The sequence below is a fragment of the Coptis chinensis genome, chromosome 8, assembly GCF_015680905.1.
Source record: "Coptis chinensis isolate HL-2020 chromosome 8, ASM1568090v1, whole genome shotgun sequence".
Lineage (NCBI taxonomy): Eukaryota > Viridiplantae > Streptophyta > Magnoliopsida > Ranunculales > Ranunculaceae > Coptis > Coptis chinensis.
Window position 1 is genome coordinate 62,960,691 of NC_141463.1, and position 21,623 is coordinate 62,982,313.

The 21,623-nt window shown below is 37.1% G+C and overlaps 1 protein-coding gene and 1 long non-coding RNA gene across 2 annotated transcripts; one reads left to right on the forward strand and one right to left on the reverse strand.

Annotated features, from left to right (window-relative positions):
* Positions 1-4,845: 4,845 nt before the first annotated feature.
* Positions 4,846-8,538, forward strand: LOC147482343 (DNA replication complex GINS protein PSF3-like). Its single transcript, XM_086579291.1, has 5 exons — positions 4,846-6,138; positions 6,351-6,470; positions 6,758-6,867; positions 7,951-8,090; positions 8,186-8,538. Exons 1-5 carry the CDS (start codon positions 6,031-6,033, stop codon positions 8,290-8,292), a joined length of 585 nt encoding a protein of 194 aa, XP_086435417.1. The 5' UTR covers positions 4,846-6,030; the 3' UTR covers positions 8,293-8,538.
* Positions 8,539-9,075: 537 nt separating this feature from the next.
* LOC147482344 (uncharacterized) lies at positions 9,076-10,278 on the reverse strand. The gene is made up of 2 exons (XR_015205468.1): positions 10,131-10,278; positions 9,076-9,985 (listed from the first exon to the last, which is right to left on the reverse strand). It is a non-coding gene; the product is annotated as an uncharacterized LOC147482344 (long non-coding RNA).
* Positions 10,279-21,623: the final 11,345 nt, after the last annotated feature.

The following is a 21,623-nucleotide window of genomic DNA, read 5'->3' on the forward strand; positions in this document are numbered from 1 at the left end:
CCTATGATCAATGCTTCAGACTCGCCGTTGTGTTGGAAGTTGTGAAGTCGATTCGAACTGACTTCTCTACCATAGTTCCATCGAGTGACACTAAGACGACCCCGATGCCACTCCCACCAGGGTTGCTAGAGCCATCTACAAAGAGAGACCAGACTGATTTGATACGTTCCTTTGTGTCTGCGAGCTCCGTTTCTAGTTCCCAATTTGGGTCATCGACAGGGAAATCTGCTAGGAAATCTGCTACGACTTGACCTTTCTGAGAAGTTCAAGGTACGAACTCCATGTGGTGTTCGCCGAGCTGCTTCGCCCATACTGCCATACGAGTTTTCTTGTTTTCTTTGTGGAAGATTTTCTTCAAGGGGAGGTCGGTAAGTACTTTGATCGAATGTGCTTGAAAGTACGGCCTGAATTTTCTTGCCGAATACAACAAAGCAAGTACAGCTCTTTCAATAAAAGAATAATTCTTTTCAGCTGGCATGAGCGTCTTACTTGTAAAGTAGATCGGTTTTTCTAAGTTGTTCTCCTCTTTGAAGAGAACTGAGCTAATGGCGAAGTCTGATATTGCCGATATAGAGCCCGGTGTTTCTCCGTCATTGGTTTGGCTAAGACGGAGGCGTGAGAGGTACTCTTTGAGAGTGGTGAATGCTTGGTGACATTGATCGCTCCATGAGAACTGTTCACCTTTTGAGGAGTTGTAGGAACGGTCGGCACTTGTCCGACGCCTCGATATGAATCGGTTTGAGTCAAATACCATACCCGACAACTTCGTTCTGACCGCTTTGTCTGTGGATCGGGCATGTCTAAGAACTCTCGGATTTGGTCTGAATTTGCTTCGATCCCTCGCTGTGACACCTGATATCTTAGAAACTTTCTGGAGGACGCTCCAAAGAGGCATTTCTCTGGGTTCAGCTTCATTCGAGTTCGGCGTAACCTGGAGAACGCTTGCTCAAGGTGAGTGAGGTGGTCGCCTATTTTCTTGCTTTTGAGGACCATGTCGTCAATGTAAACTTCCATGGTATCTCCTAACATGTCCTGGAACATGTCAGTTACCAGACGTTGATACGTCGCTCCAGCATTCTTAAGGCCGAACGGGAGGACGTTGTAGCAATAAATTCCTTGCTCTATAATGAACGAGGTTTTCTCTTGATCCTCCTCAGCGAGTGGGATTTGGTTATATCCGTTGTACGTGTCCATGAAGGAGAGAAGTTCATGACCACAGGTTTGGTCGACAAGTTGGTCAATGCGAGGTAGGGGAAAACTATCTTTCGGTGTTTCTTAATTTACATTAGTGAAATCGACGCATAGGTGAACTATTCCATTCTTTTTAGGGGACCGCGACGATGTTGGCGATCCAGTCTGGATAGTCTACCTTTCTGATGAAACCGACTTGCTTGAGTTTGTCAACCTCGTCGTTGATGGCTTTCTGAAATCGCAGGGATAGTCGGCGAGGCCGTTGGCGAACTGGTCTAGCATTGGGATTTACATTTAATCTATGACATGCTATATTAGGATCTATTCCGGGCACATCTACATACGACCAAGCAAAAACATCTTTATTCATGGATAAGAAGTTTACAAGCTGGGCCTTGATTGTGGGGTCAAGATTGGCCCCTACATAGACAAACTTGGGGTCGTCTCCTGTTCCTAAATTCACACGCTCTTTTTCTGCAGCTGGGGGTGCTGCGTTAGATGGTGATGTGTCTTTTAGCGATTTGATCTCTGGGAATGCTTTATCGCTCTGAGAGACGGTGTGATTGACAGCTGAGGTTGGAGCGACCTCTGTGGCGACGACAACAGGGGCTGGGGTGGCCTCTGTGGTCATAACAACAGGGGTAGGTGTGATCTCTGGAACTGGGGTTGGTTGCATGATACTTGATGGTGAGACTTTCGGGGTCGTAAATGGTGGCACGACAACATCTGATGCGACCTCTGGGGCTTTGATCGATGGAACGACGGATACTGGATTGACATCTGAGGTCTTGACTGGTGAAGTAACGACTACTGGAGCGATTCCTGGCGTCTGAACAGGAGAGAAGGTCTTCTTTGCCGAGCCCCCGCCGCTCAATGCGCGCTTGGACTTTGACTTCGGCAACTAAGTCGTTTGCCATTGTATAACTGGTAGGCTCGTGCTTTGTGTGGATTGGTACATTGGCGGTCTTACTTGCTGATAGGATTTGATTACAATGATACGCTTCGAGCTGATTGCTGCGAAGCTCCATCGTTCCTCTAGGGCCTGGAAAACGGAGAACTTGATGTAATGTTGATGGTACAGCTTGCATTTGATGGATCCAACGCCGTCCTAGTATGGCATTGTAGGACGACTTGATGTCTAGAACGGCTGGCGTGTATTGAAGCCGTTTGTCTTCTAGACCCTACCGATATTGGGAGTTTGTCACCGACGGGTTGGCCCTAGCCACCCTACCGATCGGATCTATGAGGACTAATGATGTCATCTCTTGAATGGTGTGGTAGAACAAAATATCGCATCGAACTCCTGTGGTCGATCGAAGGGGGGGCAATCGGATCTATGAGGACTGATTTGGATACATTTCTTGAAAGAGCATCGCCTTTTCTTGAATGGTGTCATCCGGGAAAGTAATCAAAATGGTTCTAGCATTGTCGCGATCGACGAAAGTGTCGTTTCGCCGACGAACGGTTCTCTTCTGCTCCCGGCAAGCTTGTCGGGGCAGATCGATCGCGTGCTCGGGCGAGCCATTAGTTTATGGCGCAAGTCTCCTTCGTGAATGTTGGTGTATTGTTTTATATGATCGCCTTCGAGGTCTTTTGCCCCCAAAGACGCATCGTCTCGCGTTTTGTTTGTGGAACGCTCGGGTCGAATGTTGGTGTATCGTTTTAGATCGCCGCCACCAAAGATGTCCCGAAGATCCCCTCGGCCGTCCGTCGGTTACCGCTTTAGCGTAAGCCATGGAGCTTCAAACTTTTCTTGCAATTTAATATACTTGTCTACCCGAGTTCGTGGGGTGTGATCGACCTCGGCCTCGGCTAAGCCATGGAGCTTCTTTTAATCATCAATGATTTGGAGAGGTCGGATATGCACTCGATGCACTGCGTTTAGAAAATGTCGATGTGGGCAAAAGACTCTTTCGGGCCGCTTTCCATACATAACCAGCTTGCCTTGAACCGTCCTAAGAATTGGCGAATGGTTTCATCTTCCCCTGAATGATAGCCGAACAAATGAGTCAAGATCCGCTTTCTTTAAATCATTGGCACGTATTGACTGGCAAACAGATCATTAAGCTGTTAAAAGGTTTTGATAGAATCAATCTCAAGTGAGAAGAACTAATCAAGTGCGCCATCCTTGAGACTGGCTGGAAATAATCGACGGTGAAAGTGATCAAACTCGGGTGAACTGTAGAGCGCCAGACTTTGAATGTAGCAAGCCATGTGGCCGACCGGGCACGTCTTTGCCATCGCATTACATGGAAAATCGCGGTTGGACAAAATCTTGAGGAGAGGGTTTATTGAGTACCTCGATGATCGAACGGAGACGCTGCGGGTATGTCTTGAGCATTTTTGAACAACTGGTCGATCCTTTCTTATCGCACTCGGCCGATCCTTTGCGATAATTCGTTAATCTGTTGATTAACTTCGTTGATGCCGTTCTCAGCGACGTTACCGATTGGTTGTTGTTGGTAAGCATCTACTTGTGCTCGTAAAGCAGCATTTTCTTGCCTGAGCAAGGAAATGTTCTCGTTTGTTAATCCCAGCTGGTTTGCGAGGTTTTGAACTTGAGCTTCGAGGCTTGCCATGCTTTGTGGGCTTGAGAATCGTTGGTTTTTGAGTGTTTGAGTTTTTGAGTTGTGTGAAAGTAGTTTCTCAAGTAATCGAGACCACAGACGGCGCCAATGTAAAGGTGTGTTTTGGTTTTCCTTTACATACAATGGAAGATAGGAGGATGGGTTTGGGTTTTGGAGAGACCGAGTTCGCTAATGAGCGAGCTGCCTACGTATCCTCTCTTGATTTTGAGGGGAGAGAAGAATCAGGTCTCAAGTAGTTCAAGTAGGTGGTATTTATAGGCCTAAGGGAGTGTTGATCCTTGAGACACGTGTACTCTTTTGTACATATGTAGGGTGGAGATTATGAATGCGTGTTAGATTGGTTTTTGTAGGAATTATGTGATGATTGGGAGTTGGTGCGGTAGTCCATATTTCCCGGTTGTGGGAAGTACAGGTAAGATTTTGGTGATGATTACATCTGGTGGTGTTTTTATCTGAGGCGTTCTGTCTCCAGTCGTTTATTCGTCTTGAGATATTCTTGAACGAGCTTAAGCGTACCACCTACATGAAAGGAGCTGCTCACAGATCGGTCTTGGAGGTCGATGTCCTGAGTTCGCTTATGCTTCGCGTGTGCAATATTCCTTAATGAGGATATTACTCCCCTACATGGTGTTCAACAGATAGGTGTGCATAATTGTTAACTGAAGAAATAGGTGGTCTGTGCCCTAGTTTCCTTTGGCATTTGTAGTTTTACTATGTGGTGATTTTTAGATTGAATACAACAATATGAGGGAGGAGCATCACAACGACCTACACATTTGAACTTAGTTGTTTCACTTGCAGTCGTTGCATGTCACCTGAAAAACGAGCGTGTGGGGGTGGGTTTTTTTTGGGTGGGGGGATGGGGACGGTTTGTGGATTGAAAGAAGCTTGGTGAACACAGATTTCCTAATGCTTTAACTATTGGTTCCCATGCTCGATGATAGAACTTGACCATCTAAGATTTGCATAGATTTGTTCTATCATTGCCAATCCGCAGCGCGCATATTAGATTGATATACCTGACAAATAGCAGTTAGAATATAACACAATGAATCCCATGAATGAAACATATACTATTTATTTGTTATCAAAAGAATCAAAAAAAAAAAAAAAAAAAAAAAACTTAACTAATAGAACTAATATATGGACCTCACAAAGAACAACCCTAGTTTTTCTAATATAACTAAAGAGACTCTCATTGAAATAAGAGAAGCTCTTTCGCAGGGGCATCTTCAGAAGCAACATTTCCGTACTTCTCCAGTATGGCATTCTTGGTTCTTGAACAACATTTCAGCTTGAGATGGAGCTGCCTGCAGGTGAACATCTGTTCCTTTCTCAGATGCTTCCCATACATGAGTATGTATTTCCTTGAATTCCAATGCTTGCCCAGGAGAATTTCTCATCTGGATTGTATCCTCACGCATAGACCGGGATTTAGGTTCATAGTGAGCAGAACTTCCGTGAAGATTTAAAAGGTATTTCGCTGTGTTTTCTCCTAACCGTTCCTGTGATCCCACCGCCTGAGGAACGAACACGCTTCTCAATTGTTTACTCTCATCTACCTCGAGTAAATCTTCCTTGTTGTCCTCATCAGTGAATTGGTTTCCGTTTTCAAGATTTTTCAGCTGTTGCTCTTTAAGATATGTTTCTCTGCTTCAAATCTCTTTATTATCTCTCGAGCATAAGACCTATCGTGCTTCCCGTTATAATCTTGCTGATCAATTGTCTCGCTCCCTTTCTGTGCACGACTTTATATCATGTGTAATTGCACGACAGTTCGTTTTCATGTATCAGCTCGAAAGCTGCTTTGATCCTTTGAGTAATTCCAATTCTTTTGATGGTTTAAAGTAGGTGTCTTGGCGTTGAGATACCAAGGTGTAGTTGACATGTAGGAAGCAATTTAAATCCCCATAATATTTCTTCTTCTTGATTTTAGTAATATTGAAAATAAATTCACTTTGATTTGGTTTAGACTACACCACCGTGGGTAAAGCGTAAAAGTAAAAACAAATCAAACTTGGTTACCAACCTAAGTGGGCCTGAAACTACCCGAAGCCCAATGTAAATTTTCAACTGGTATAGAAAGATTCGTTTTTGAAAAAGCAATCTTCTTCTCTTCATTTTCGTCCTTAAGTTATAACACATTTATGGGGTTTGGTATATGCTTATATAACCTTGTTTGATGAAATGCCCATGAGAATTAGCAATACAAATAATTAAATATTTATAACAATAGCACTTTGTGTGTCTAATGACTCTAAGATGCTCAGTGAGAAAAGTTGAGCAAGGGGCAAGCTGTGAATTTTCATTTCAAATGGCATCCTATTACGACATTGATGACATTATCATGGAGGACGAGGTGAGCAACCAATTCCCTTCAGATCTACAATGCTGGTTTTCTTAAGTCCCCATTCTAACAGGTTTTGGTACCTGTTTTTCAAATTGTCGCAAACGGGGTTGGAATGCTAGATCCTGGTGCAGAAAGAAATTGTGTCTGTCTTGAGCGTAACACAGACTGGAGGAGTGGGTGGTTTGCTTGTTGTTTTCTAATGGCTTCATATTTGTACATAGGTCGAGCAAGGTGCAAAAGTAGAACTTCCTTTCTGGCTGGCCCACGAGTTACACTTGAGACAAGCAGTAGCAGTTACTTGCAGAAGCATTGCGCATGGCATACATACCGAATTACAAACTTAATAACAGGCCCATCCTAGGAATCTCTTAATGGCGTTGAGGCATTTTGGTCAGGTGATCCTAGCCTTTTTCTATGTGGTCTTCTTTTAGTCCATTGTAATAGATCATACTCCCAGGTAACTCAACGGTTGATGAATTGTGCTAGGGAGGTCCCTGGTTAGGATCTACACAAGTGTGCTATGTACAGAGCATAGGCTTGAAAATACTAATTTCCACTGCTTGGAATTTCTTCATACATAAGATTCTTGGCAGTATTCTCAATTTTATTAAGTTATATGTGATTTTAATCTTCTCAAACTGCCAGGACAAGGAAGGAAATACAAGCAGATGTAGCCTGTGTGGATCTGAAGAGTCGCTGCTCCTACTTCTATGAGTTGGGTTGCAAGGTTGCACCTCTGTGAGTATCTCTCCTGCTGGACCTGCTTTTTGTGTATATAATTAGTTCGTTACATTATTAACCTTTCTTTAGCAAATAATATATCCAGGTCATAATTGTCAAATAATGGATTGTGAGATCCAAAACAAAATTTTCAGAATATCTGTAAATCCCGCCACTGCTTAAATTAAAGGTGGGTGAGCATGAAACTCAACAAAGAAAAAGCATAACAAATTTTAACATATTAGACAGCTTGAAACTCAAAAAGTTTTCATGGGTCCACTCCGCTAAGATTAAAAAATATTCATTGTGATTTCTTTTTCATTTGGGAATTAGGTTTACAATGCCAATTAGGATAGCAAACAGAAAACCACCTCTTCTTAGCCGAAGATGGGAAAGGGATGACCAAACAGATAGAAGATACCGCATAGAACCATTGCAGACTCAAGACGAAAGGGCTGATTCCAGGATAAGATTAGATGCTATTGTGTACTTCTTATCTAAGGCCATTGAGATATACCTTTGTAATAACTCAAAAAGCCGAAAAACCTGAACAAGTCAGATGTCCATTCCTTTTGATGCTTTAGAATTGAACTGATTGCTTCATATTATTTCAACCCTAGTAAGTAGCTTGGTAATGTGGACACTTGATCTTTGTCTTTGATTTCGGCCTGTTTATTTCACAAACCGCAATTATTTTTTATATTTATATTTCTTGTGGTAAAGAACTAATCAATAAAACATCTATGCATTAGAATAGGTTTGCCCTATTCATAAGAGATTTTATGTTAAGAGGTATCCCCCCATGCATAAGGAGAGGTTTTGGCTAAGAGGTTCGAAATGCAGATCCTCTCAGACATGGTTACAACAATCTTGACCTTTAGTTGTATATTGCTTCGTGATCCAGCTTTCTGTCTGTGATCTGCATGCCTCAAGGAAAGTATTCTCATGAGTCATGAATAAGTTACTTAACATTTGTTTAGGTTTGCTTTAATGGCCAAGCCTGAGTGTCCAGCGAAGAATTGGAAGGGACATGGTAAACAATGTCTGAGATTAATGAGAAACTTACATCAACTTTCACCTGAGCTTGTTTTCTTTTGGTAGGATTGGTGATAGAACGATTGGGTCCTTCCTCCTGTATGCGTTCACAGGTCGGTACAAGGAGGTTCTGAGCAAGGCACATAGCGCAGCGTTTATCATGGCTCCCAAGTTTTTGACACTTCTCACAAAAGAAGAAACTCAATGTAAGATTCCATTGAAAATTTAGTGGCCTTCCTATCCTCTTGTCATCCATCTAAAATGATTTGCATAATAATTAGAAAACATTTCTCTTTTCAAGTGTATGAAGCTGCTCGATCTTCAATGACTGCATTCAAGAAATGGCGGGTAGGTGGGCCAAGGTTTGAGAGGGCATCAATTCTCAGAAAGAGGAAACCAACTGATTAAGTGCAAGAAACGGTTCCATTCCTTTGGAGTCTACTGAAAATGTCGAAGAAAGTAGGACTGATCAAGTTAGTGCTTTCTTAATAAAAATGTGTAGTTTCTCTTTCGCCATGGGAGCAGTATAACTTTCTCTTTAAGAGTAGAGCCAGAGGATTGTAATAATTCCTCCTCCAGACTAGTTGTTTTTATTTATATTTTAATAATTATGTGTGCATTGTGGTGTGGTTTGGTGGGGATTGAGTCCCAAAATTTTCTAGTTCTTGATGCAGTATAGTGTTTTATTAAAACTATCATGTTTCAACACCTAAACGCTTGGTTATTAAATGGACAACAATGCATGAAGCAGGAATTATTGCCACAGGGGAGAGTTGCAGTCTGACGAAAGAAAGCTATATTAACTTCTGAAGCATCCTGCTAAGGCTGCTATGGAGGACGTCTTTCCTGCTGGACCTGTAGTTCTGACCATAATTTGCTCTGATTTTATAAAAGTTCACTTTGGTTTCAAAGATTGCAGGCATATACTGTGAATAGATTGTAGTTTGGTGGTGAACTGCAAATGATGGCTTAAGAATGTTTGATGACACAGAATACAGCCACTATCTTTCAGAACAGTTGAATTAACCTGATTTGGTAGCTTGCAACAGCATGGCCTGCGACCTGCTTGTTAGAACCTAGAACCTTGCTGCTGAAAACAGAGATCCCCTACCTTACAGAAACAAAATATTGCCTTTGAATAATTTGTTGTTTTGATACCATACAGGAGTAGAGAATATACAAGAGATTACATTGCAGTAAGAACCTTTGATGAAGGCCAAACTATACTTAAACATAATCAAAAGGAAAGTATGTATGTTATTCAAAAAAATTAACATTACATGATTGTTATTCTTCAACTACATCTTGAAATTCTTCCGCATTTTGTACCATCCTTTTTTGCAAGCACCAACAACTACCTATCCATATTAGCGATGTTGTTTTATCACATGGTGAGGGACCCAACAGTTAAAACATAACAGCAGTAACATAATACCAGGTTTGAAGAAAAACGAGAACCCAAAATCAATGGCCTTGAGAGAGAAATCATCGTCCTTGTTAACTAGCACGAACTTCTCGGGCTTCAAATCTCTATGCATAACCCCAAGAGAATGACAAGTCTCAATGACCTCCACAATGATCGTCGTCAACTCAGCTGCCTTCCTCTCACTATAATGTCCACTCTAAATAATACGATCGAACAATGTCCCTCCAGCACAAAGCTCCATCACAATATGAACATACAAAGAATCTTCATAAGCACCTTTAATCGACACACTGTACTTATGTCCCAAAAGATGGTGCATTATCTGAACCTCTCCTAACATCCTCCTTAGAAATCAACTTCCTCTTTTTTATAGATCTACAAGCGTACTCAATACCCGTTGAATTCTCAATACATAAATAAGTACTTCCAATTTGACCTTGTCCTAATTTACGACCATACTTAAAAAGATCGCGCACATTAGCAGTCTTGTGGCCTAAAATCCAAAAAACATGGTTATCGACACCTTGACTCATACTTTCTTTCACACTGGGCTCCACAATGGGTAAACTACTTTCTTTCTTGGGATTTTCCTTGGTGAATTCTTCTCCAACATCTTGTTGTTCCTTGTTATGAGTCGAATTATCTTTTTTGGCCTAAATTTTATCCTCATACGGTCTGAAAAAAGAAGAGTTAGTTTGGGCCGTTTAGCTACTACATTAGCAAATAATGTTTTATGTTAACAACAATTATACTCATTTTGGAACGTCTGAGCAGTTGGACATTTATCCAGAAAGAAAAGTGGCAAAGCTAGTGATCGTACCTTCCAACCGTAATGGGAGAGGCAACAGAAGAATCTAGTTGATTAACTTAAGTGGAGACACCTCCCCTACTGCTTGTGCTCGAAGAAACACTATAAGGATACAGTGCATTTGGGGACCAAAGAAGTTGCGTGTTCCCCATAACTCCATAAGAACTTGCACGAGGGGTGTTTCTTTTTTCAGAAAATCCAATTTTTCCGAATTTTGATCCGATATTTTTCCGAATTTGGCAATGATATTTGTGTTCTGATATCCAAAATTCCGATATCCGATTTTTCCGAAAAATAATTGGCTCGGAATTGGATATGTTTTCAAAATCCGATCCGATCCGATTTCCGATTAATTTCCGAATTTTTAACATATAGTGGTTTATTTAAAAGAGGATTTTCTCTCTCCTATATGCACTCTAATATGAGAGTTAGTCTTTTTTCTATCATATGTGACACTCTAATATGAAAGATAGTATTTTTTTAATAGCCTACAATCCCACGCACATGGAACCTCTTTGGAGAGTTTGAGTGTATTTTTAATTCCTATATTTGGAGAGTTTTGGTGTATTTCCAATTCTTATATATTTGATCAAATAAAAAAAAATTACTAAAAAATAGGTAATTTGTAGAATGTAATTTTCTATTACTACGAATCAAACACTTTTAGTGTTCCAATTCTTATATATTTGATCAAATAAAAAAAATTGCTAAAAAATAGGTGATTTGTAGAAACTAATTTATACTTGATCAAATAAAAAAAAATTACTAAAAAATAGGTGATTTGTATAAACTAATTTTCTATTACAAATCATACAATTTTATTATCTATGATAAAACACCGACTTATTTCGAATATATCCTTAACATGGCCTCAAAACATAGTTAAAAACAATTATACAAAATATATAATAGAAAATGAAAAAAAAAAAAAAAAAAAAAAAAAAAAACAGCAAAGCAATAATGACAAATATTTTAAAATATATATAATACTGAATGAAACTAACGACAAAAAACAATTAATGGGGAACGGAAAACTGGATGCAAATGCATCGAACTAACCTCAAATAATATTTAACAGGAAATCGGAAACTGAATGCAAATGCAAGCATTAAACTAATTTTAAAAAGTAATTAATAGAAAATCGGAATACGGATACAACTGTATTAAACTAACCTCAAAGAATAATTAATGGAAAATCAAAACTTTGATACAAATACATCAAAAATTATTGTCGAAAAAATCAAAACCTGGATGCAAATGCATTGAGCTCACCCTCAAAGATTAAATTAACGGAAATTGAAATCGGGTGCAAACCGTGCATTGAACTAACCTCAAAGAAAAATTAATTATAAATTGGGAATATAATGCAAATCCGTGGAACTAATCTTAAAAAACTAATTAATGGGAAATCGAAACCGGATGCAACTGCATTGAACTAATCTCAAAAATATATTGGATGCAAAACCTCAAGAAATAATTAACGGAAAATCGAAACCGGATGCAAACTCATTGAACTAACCTCAAACAATAATTAACGGAAATCGAAACTAGATGCAAATGCAACTTTATCAAATAATAAGTACGAGAAATCAGAAACTAGATGCAAATGTATTAAACTAATCTAACATAATAATTAACGGGAAATCAGAAACTGGATGCAAATGCATTGAACTTACCTCAAAGAACAATTAATAGAAAATTGGAAATTTGATGCAAATGTATTGAACTAACCGAAAAGAATAATTAACGATAAATCAGAAACTGGATGCAACTGCATTGAACTGATCTCAAAAAATAAATAACGGGAATTGAAAATTGGATGCAACTGCATTGAACTAACCTTAAAACATAAATAACGAAAAATCAGAAACTAGATGCAAATACATTAAACTAACCTCAAAACATAGTTGGGTTATATGTTGTGGGAATGTCTCGATAAGTATAGTTTTGCATTTAAAATGATGTTTATCTTATCTCTAAAGTAGCTTCAATATATATGAACTTCGCCTTATTAGACAATCTCACAAAACTTCAATCAAACTTCTATTATTAAACAAAAAAATGAAGTTGAAGGATTTTATCAAAGGTGAGTTATTTTTTTTTAATGAAGAGTGAGGTTTTCATGTTATAAGAAATTTGGTTGAGTGATCAATATAATATTAATATATAATAGTTATGCATATTTGCAAATATTTTTTAGAATAATTAATATAACAACACCCGTTCGTAGATAATCTTTGAAGATTCCACATAGTGAGTCATGCATAATTTAAAGAATAATTAACGAAAAATCGGAAACTGGATAATTTTCGATGATCCCACATAGTAAATTAAGCATAATTTACTTTTTATGTCATGTTTGCAAGGACACTATAAATGGATCAGTAGAAGTTGGTATTACACACCACATTGGATAATTATAAGGAAATCGAAAACTGGATTCAAATACATAACTGAGCTCAAGGAGTAATTAATGGGAAATCATAAACTTTATGCAAATTGCATTACACTAACGACAGAGAGTAACTAACGGAAAATTAGAAATTGAATGCAAATCCTTGAAAAATATTTAACGGAAAATCGGAAACGGTATGCAAATACATCAAACAAACTTCAAATAATAATTAATGGAAAACTGAAAACTGGATACAAATGCATTGAACTTAACTCAAAAAATAATTAACATAAAATAAAAAACCGAATGCAACTGCATTGAACTAACCTCATAGAATAATTGGTGGGAAATCGAAAACTAATTGCAAATGCATTGAAATAACCTCAAAGAATAGGTAACGGAAAATCAAAAACCAAATATAATTATATCGAACTAATCTCAAAGCATAAATAATCAGAAACTAGATGCAGATGTATTAAACTAACCTTAAAGAGTTATTAACGGGAAATCGGAAACTGGATCCAAATGCAATGAACTAATCTCAAAGACTAATTAATGAAACATTAAAAAATGGATGAAACTACACTGAACTAACCTAAATGAATAATTAACGGGAAATTATAAATTTGATGTAACTGCATTGAACTAACCTCAAAAAATAATTAACAGGAAATCATAAACTTGATGCAAATGCATTGAACTAACCTCAAAGAACAATTAACATAAAATCGAAAATTATATGCAACTACATTGAACTAACCTCAAAGAATAATTAACGGAAAACCAAAAACTGGATGCAATTGCATTAAACTAAAATCAGAGATTAACTAACGGGAAATCAAAAATTGGATGCAAATGCATTGAAATAACATAAAAAAATGGTTAACTAGAAATCGGAAGTCGGATGTAACTGCATCGCACTGACCTCAAAGCATAAATATCCACTTTTTTAGCCTTCTCATATGAGTAATTACAAGTAATTAGGAACCCAAAACGAAAGTGAGTTTATACAAACAGACTCTTACATGTATGCAAACTGTATAGAAATTGTAAACTATCGAACTAACCTAAAAAAACAATTAATGAAAAATCAAAAACTGGATGCAAATATATTGAACTAACCTCAAAGAGTAATTAACGGGAGATTGGAACCTGGATGCAAATGCAATGAACTAATCTCAAAGACTAATTAACGAAACATCGAAAACTGGATGCAACTGTACGTACTGAATTAACCTTAATGAATAACTAACAGGAAATCATAAAGTGGATGTAATTGCACTGAACTAACCTCAAATAATAATTAACGGAAAATCGGAAACTTGATGAAACTGCATTGTACTAACCTCAAAGAATAATTAATGAGAAATTAGAAATGGGATGCAACGTACTACATTAAACTAACCTCAAAGAATAATTAATGAAAAATCAGAAACTTGATGCAAATGCATTGAACTAATAACTTCGAAAACATATTTGTATTTTATGTATGGGGAATAAATGTCTCGACAAATATAGTTTTGCATTTTAAGTAGTGTTTATTATAATTCTTTTTATTGTGATTGGGAATACCTTGCTATTCAAGTAGCTTCAATATTATCTTCGCCACATTAGGCATTCTCACAAAACTTCAATCAAACTTCTATTATTAAACCTAACAATAAAAAAAAAAAAAAGTCGAATAGTTTTATCAAGGTTTGGTGCTTCCTTTTTATAGAGAGTGGTGCAAGAAATTTAAATGAGTAATTAATATAATTTTCATATATCATAACTATGCATAGTTGCTAATATTTTTTAGAATAATTTAATATAACGACACCCATTCATAGGACATGTGCATATGATAAATCTTTTCTAGTGGGAGTAGTGTATTCTTTGAAGATATGGAAACAATCAATCTGTTTTAGTGATTTGTACACATTAGAACGTAAGCCGAACAGTGATGATTTACCACTAAATCACCATAAATCTAATAAAACTATTATACAAGCTAGATCGAGTTTAAAATAATTCCATTTGAAAATTACAGATTAATATTCTAAACCACAAAGTGAATAGGCTATCTCAATTTGATCCCTTAGTTTCCAAGTACTTATGCACCATAATCGCTGCTCATTAACGTATTTCGGTTTATTTTCAATAAAAATATATTCTGATTCAAAAATTTGCCGCTAAATCACCATAAATCTAAGAAAACTATTATACAAGCTAGATCGAGTTTAATATAATTCTATTTGAAAATTATGGATTAATATCCTAAACCACAAAGTGAATGGGCTATCTCAATTTGATCAATTAGTTTCCAAGTACTTATACACCATAATCGCTGCTCATTAACGTATTTCGGTTTATTTTTAATAAAAATATATTCTGATTCGAAAATTTGCCGCTAAATCACCATAAATATAATAAAACTATTATATAAGCTAGATCGAGTTTAAGATAATTCTATTTGAAAATTACGGATTAATATCCTGATAAGTATAAAAATGAGTAGTCTACCTACGAAATGAACGATGAATTCACAGCGTAAGTAAACTAAACTATTCTTTTTACGTGTCTTTTTATCAAAGCTTCTACTCTCAATTGCAATTGCACTAAGTGGAGTAGGAAGTTATCCACTCCTAGTTCCCTAGCATGGATTGTTTTCTAAGTCTAACTAGTCATTCTTAAGTCAATGAGAGCTTTACGAAGGTTTATACTACGATGAAACTAAAATGAGTCTACGTTGAATTTAACTACTTAATACTATGGAAATAACGATTGTTGAATCTAGATAAAGAAATAGAGGGGGCATTGAGTCCACCTCGAATCCAACTTAATAACCTAGCATAGATTGTCGTATCTCGATTCTTACGTCTTACGGCAAGAATTTCGAGTCTAATCCCTAGTGTTAATGGCATTTCTACCAAGTTCTAACTAGCATGTGAGGTCGTCCACCCATTCTCATGGCGAATCACGACCTTCTAGAGTGGAATAGAATCTACAAACAATTCTACACTAACAACTAAGTTTTCATCAAGGCTTCATCAACCCCTCTAATGGAGGTTTTAGCCTTGATTCATCAAACTAACATTTCCCATTGAATCTAAACTAAACATAATATAAAGATTCTAACTTTATGAAATTTAACTAATCTAAATTAAACAATAACAAAATCTAATTGATAACTAAGCATTGAATAACAAGTAAATAATGAAATTAGATCTCAGAATTGTAATTGACAAATCGAAATGGAATCAAGAACAACTATTTTATTATCTAATTCAAGGAGAACAATCATTTAAGAACTTAATCTAAAACAAGAATTGAAATGGAACTAAAACTTAATTAATTAATAAAACTAGATCTAAAATTCTATATATTAATTTAGGTCTAACTAGCTACCATTAACAAAGAGTTAAGCTTTGGTTTTTATACTTTCAGATCTAAAATTCGTGCATGGGCTTGGAGCCATGTTTTGGGCCAGAGAATCAGGCCCAAAACCCAATTCTTTCAGTCCAAAAAGGCCTCTTCAGCTGCAGTTAGCTTCCACAGACTTTTCGTCCACTTCTGCTCCTCTGATTGGGTCAAGTCTTGGACCATTGGAAAGCTCTTTCCGAGCCGGTCGTTTTGACATAAGGTAGGCCCCATTCCGAGGTCTGAGTCCAAAGATATGGCATTCGGAAGTTCTGCTGACTTTTGCTCCTTTATCTCGCTAAAGTGGCACATTTCTGCACATAATGGACTTTGAAGCCTGAAATGCATAAAAAACGTAATCAAGATATTAACTCTTACTTATTATTCACATAATTGGTCTAACAAGTATGATTATTAAGGGGTTAAAACTACAGTTTTGGCTCTTATCAAACCACCCCAAACAAAGATTTTGCTTGTCCTCAAGCAAAGATGAGAAATTAGAATAAGTGACCAAAAATGGAGTTCTATCTACTCGTTTATTTGAGTCACGATTGCATTGACCATATGCAACAAGGCCTTAAACCACTAGGAATTCCCTAATGGACGAGTTATAGCCTCGTGAGAGTTTTCGATGAAGGTACTCACAAACTTCATCTATACTTCAACGACTAAGAAATAAAACTATTGTTTCCTTATTTATGTCTCAATTATCTATACATCTCACTAGCAATGAATACGAGAATAATCATGTCGAAACCTAAGCTAATATATGCATAATAATCAATCATCTATGAATAAACATATATACAATGAGTAATGCTATGAAATGCAAGAACATGTCCATTCTTGAAACTTTGGAATAAATAATCCTTAAGTAGGTTCTCACACAAAGTCAAGACAAAAATCACTCTGATTTTTCCTCTCAAGTTTTGCTACTCCTAGTGTGCAAATGTGGGCACACTTTACCTTACAATCTCAATGACACACAAGGAAGCCGAAGTTGATCAAACACATCTGCCACTTTACTATCCCACTAACCTATTCCTAATTGAGCTAGAGGTCTTTATTAGGTGTTCGCGGGGATTAGGAGATGGTTTAAGAAGGAAGGAAATGGATATTCAAAAAGGACAAGTCCGAGATAATAGAGTCTTCATATTATGTAACTAGAGAAAACCTTGTTATTTACTTTTGCTTCTACACTTTGTTTCCATCCTTAGCCATATATATATATATATATATATATATATATATATATATATATATATATATATATATATTTTTTTTTTTTTTTTTTTTTTTGGCTTTTGACTCCTTTTATTCTATTTTTTTTTGGAGTTTTTATTTTATTTCTATTTTTATTTTTCTTTTCTTTGGATGGAAACTTCTTTTTTTTATTTTTAAAGCAATTAACTAACTTTTGTTTACAATTTCCTCATTCTATTCTCGGACTTATCTAAATTGGGTAGGTTGATTTTTTTTTTTTTTTTATTTTTGTTTTGTTTTGTAACAGGTAAAGGATTTGTGGTTTATGAAAGGGCTAATGAAAGGCTCGATTAGGCGACTAGCGGAAAATATACTTATGTCGAATTTCTAGCTATATCGATCCAAAAAGGGCCCTAAATTCTCTCTTAGGACATGGTATAGTGGTCAAGCAAATTGGACGTGTGATTTCTCTATCTAATATAATTCTCCCCTTGTGTCATTTCTCAAATGTTTCACTCATATAAGGCTTTAGGCTATATTCTCACAGATTTGTAGAATAAGTATTCTAGCCTAGATTTCAGAAAAAATCATAGATACTCATGTAATATATTTATAGATAGATGCAAAGATTATTACCTACATATTAACCTAAGTTTCTAAAACTATTCTAATGCAAAAGCTACATGAGACTTCTAGATTATTAAGAGCATAGAGAAAAAAACATACCAATATTCCTAAGTGTATAGCATAAACTTTTTATTTTTATTTTTATTTTTATTTTTATTAATTTTAAGACAAATAATACGTAATATACAACCTAATATGTGCTTAACATTTACATCGTGTTTCTATACCACCCCCAAACAATTTGGGAGAAGGGGTTCATGAAACAATTCAATAGCACAATTAAATTATGTAACTAACTAATTTTTATAATTTTTAACATTTTATAAATAAAAGTCGTAATTTACATCCTAAAAGTGTCTAATTTTTTGCAAATGTTTCTATCCCACCCCAAACAATCGAACGCTTTGTCCTCAAAGTGTAAAGAGATAAGGAAAAAATTTACCATAGAAACGTGGCAAAAATTGGCGACTGTAACAAAAATATTGTAACGATGATATGATAATATGAAGCACAATTAAACTGCATTGCGTGCTAACTAACACAAACTCTACCGGAGTAAACATGACAGCGGGCTTAGGGTGGCAACATGATTTGAAATGAATACCAAAATATCGCACCCCCCCAAACAAAATTGGAAAACTCTTTTAAGTTTGAAAATTTTGTTTGGCCTAAACTCTAGAAAGTTGGTATTGTCTTAAAACTTGGGTCTTTTAAAGTCAGATTCCCTAGACTTGCTAGATTACTATTTTTTATATCTTTAAACTTTTTTACTTTTTATGAATTAGGTTTAATATACAGGAAAACAATAAAAGAAAAAACATAATTCACACCATAGAGAAACATGACTCAAAACCGAAAAACATGCAAGAGTGGAAAAGCGTGAATTATGTGAAAAGTGGACTTAGGATCCGGTACTTACAGCCACACACTCCATAGGGAGGGTCCGGTTACTTGAATGGTGCATTCACCAATATATGGAAATGAAAGAAAATGCACCAAAAACAAAAATTGAGTCGTTTATAGTCAGATACTCGAGACTTATCTAAACATATGTATGAATATGCAGTTTATCATATATCAACAACCGAAATAGTTGTGGATCGTTCCATAAATAAATATCACGAAAAACATATCCAAACACAATCAAGCACCAAGATTTTTACGACGCACCTAGTGGAATGAAAGCGAAGTCGGATAGACCTATAATATAACCGAGTATGCACCTTATGTTTCATCTTTGAATGAGAGGGTGTCCTAGTGAATAAGTGTGGAAAAGTGAATGGTTGTGGAAGATATGGTGGATTGGGATAAGTTTTAAAGGGAAAGCATGAAAAAATGAGGATGTGGGTTTAGCACAAAACTCATTCATGGTGTAGTTAGGGACCGTCTCAAGTCTAAAATGAAGGTGTCTAGTGGTTTATCCTTGGGAAGTATTTGTTTAATAGGTGGATTTAAAAAATCATGAAGCACGGGAGAAACTAAAGGATCGAAAGTGCAAACTTCGAGGTTCCTTTGAAAAGGTGGAGGGTGGGGAATATTGGTGAAGGAAGGTGAATGATTCTCGCCTAGAGCTCTCAAGTCCATATCATCGAAAATCTTGATATGTGCAAGACATTCCTCAATAGTTGGGTCAAAAGGATCACCGGGATAGAGATTGAAAAATTCATCTTCCGTCCATAGCATCAAAGGATGTATGGTTGTTGGCAAGGGGGACTCGCTTGAAGTGGTAAAGGAGCGGTGCAAAAGAGTTCGCAGGAATTCTTCTTCTATTTCGCCTACTACCGTGGAGTCATTGTTAAAGTCGAATTTCGAAGGAAAGGAATTTGTTAATCTGTTTCTCCCAAACATGTTTTGAAGTAATCTTGAGCTAAGCTCTCGATCATGCTAACCTCTCCATTTGTAGATGAATCGGAGGATCTTTGTGTCCTAGTTTTGAAAACATTTACCTCAACAAAAAGATGGCCAAAGGACAAGGACATCGAACCATCGCGGCGGTTTATAAAAGCCAAGGCGTTGGCGATGCCAAGAAGGGACGCCCTAAAATGATAGGTACAGAGTCGTTAGTGACTTCGCGGTCTAGGACAACGGTCGGGCCGGTAGTAAAAATTTTGGACTTTAACCAAAGACGTTTTTTCAACCACACCCTTAGGATACTTAATGAATCCGTCGACTAATTGCAATGTCATTTTAGTAGGTTGCATCTCCTCTGAGACCTATTTGTTTATACAAATAAAATGGGAGTAAGTTAACACCCCGTGCCCCCGTGTCTAGTAAATGCGTCGTCGTGAGAATCTCCTAAGGTGCATTGACAAATAGGGCGACCGGGGTCCTTGTACTTAACAATTCCATTATTTTCGATAAAGTTGAACTGTTCGGTTAGAAAGGCGTCTTTAGGTATGTTGGTCTTACGCCTAGTAGTGCACAACTCTTTAAGAAACTTAGCGTGGTTAGGTAGCTTTTTATAGCTTCGAAAAGGAAGGTTTATCGTTAGATTTTTGAAAACGTTCCTAATCTCCTCAAAGTTAGTATCCCCGGTTAGCATGGCTAATTTCGAGGAACGGTGGTTTAGCTCTATATTTAAGCGTATGGCTCGACTTGATGATGTGTAACCTTGGCTTTCGTTTCTTAGGTTGTGGTTTAACCGGTACCTCTACGGTGGTAGGTTCTTCGGTTTCTATTTCGGTATCTAGTTCGATATCCGGTGTAGGGAGTATTGATGGGGTAACTATAGGCATAGTTACTTTGTTATCAACCACTCTTCCGAACGGAGAGTGGTGATGGCATTTAGCTCACCCACGGTTGTAGTTTCGCACTAGTATTACCGTTTACCCCAAAGGTCGTGTTTTGTCCGTTCTAGGGTTGGGTATCGCTTGGCCCGGAAACACGCCTTTTGGTTGGGCTTTTCTTGGGCTAACTGTTGGTTTAAATTATTAACAGTTGTAGAATGTGTTGGTTAGATTGAGCCATGGTTTGGAAAAGTTGTTGGCTCACTTTGTATGAAGGTGTCAAGACGATCCGGTTGTGTGGGTGTAGTAGTCACGGGGTGGTGTGACTTGTTGGTTATTTATGGGCGGATTGTGATAGTTATTATTTACCGGAACGATACCTCTATTAGCATTATAATTATTATAACTATATTGACCTTGTGCTTGACCTTGTCGAGGTTGTGCTTGGTTGTTATAATTATTATAATTATCCTGACCCTGTCCTTGTCCTGGAGGAGCTTGGTTATAACTGTGTGTTGGCCTAACATATTGATTATTGTACCCTGAAGGTGTGACTTGTTGGTTATTTCTCCAACCGAAGTTGGGATTTTGTCTCCAAGGGGCGTTAGGTTCACTATTAATAGAATAAGAATGTTCATAGGCTATAGGACAGTGGGAGTCGGGATGCTCAGGACTCCAACAGAAACTACATGGATTTGAATTGACATTCATGACGGGGATAGGCTTTTGTTGTACAGAAATGGCCTCAACCTTTTTAGTTAAAGATTCGATCAAATTTTTAAGTTCTAGATCGGGTTTTATCTCAAACATATGGGCGGCCCTTAATCAAGCGTTGAAGAAGAACTATCCAATTATCATCACTACCCCCAATTGTTATTACGTTTAGTTTGATCTTCTAAAAATTTGTAAGCCTCGGTGCTCCTTTACTTAGGAAACTACCCCATTCATTATGTCAAGGACTTCTTTATGATGATGTTGAAGTCCTTTGAAAAGGCACGAACTAACGCGTCTTTGCTAGGTTATGGTGTGGACACTCTATAAGCGGTCGGTGAAACGATTCCAAGCCTCGAAAAATGATTCATGAGGATTCCGTCCGAAAGAAGTGAATCTTGGAAAGCATTTCATCCGTCTTTAGGGGTGGGTAAAATGTTCCAT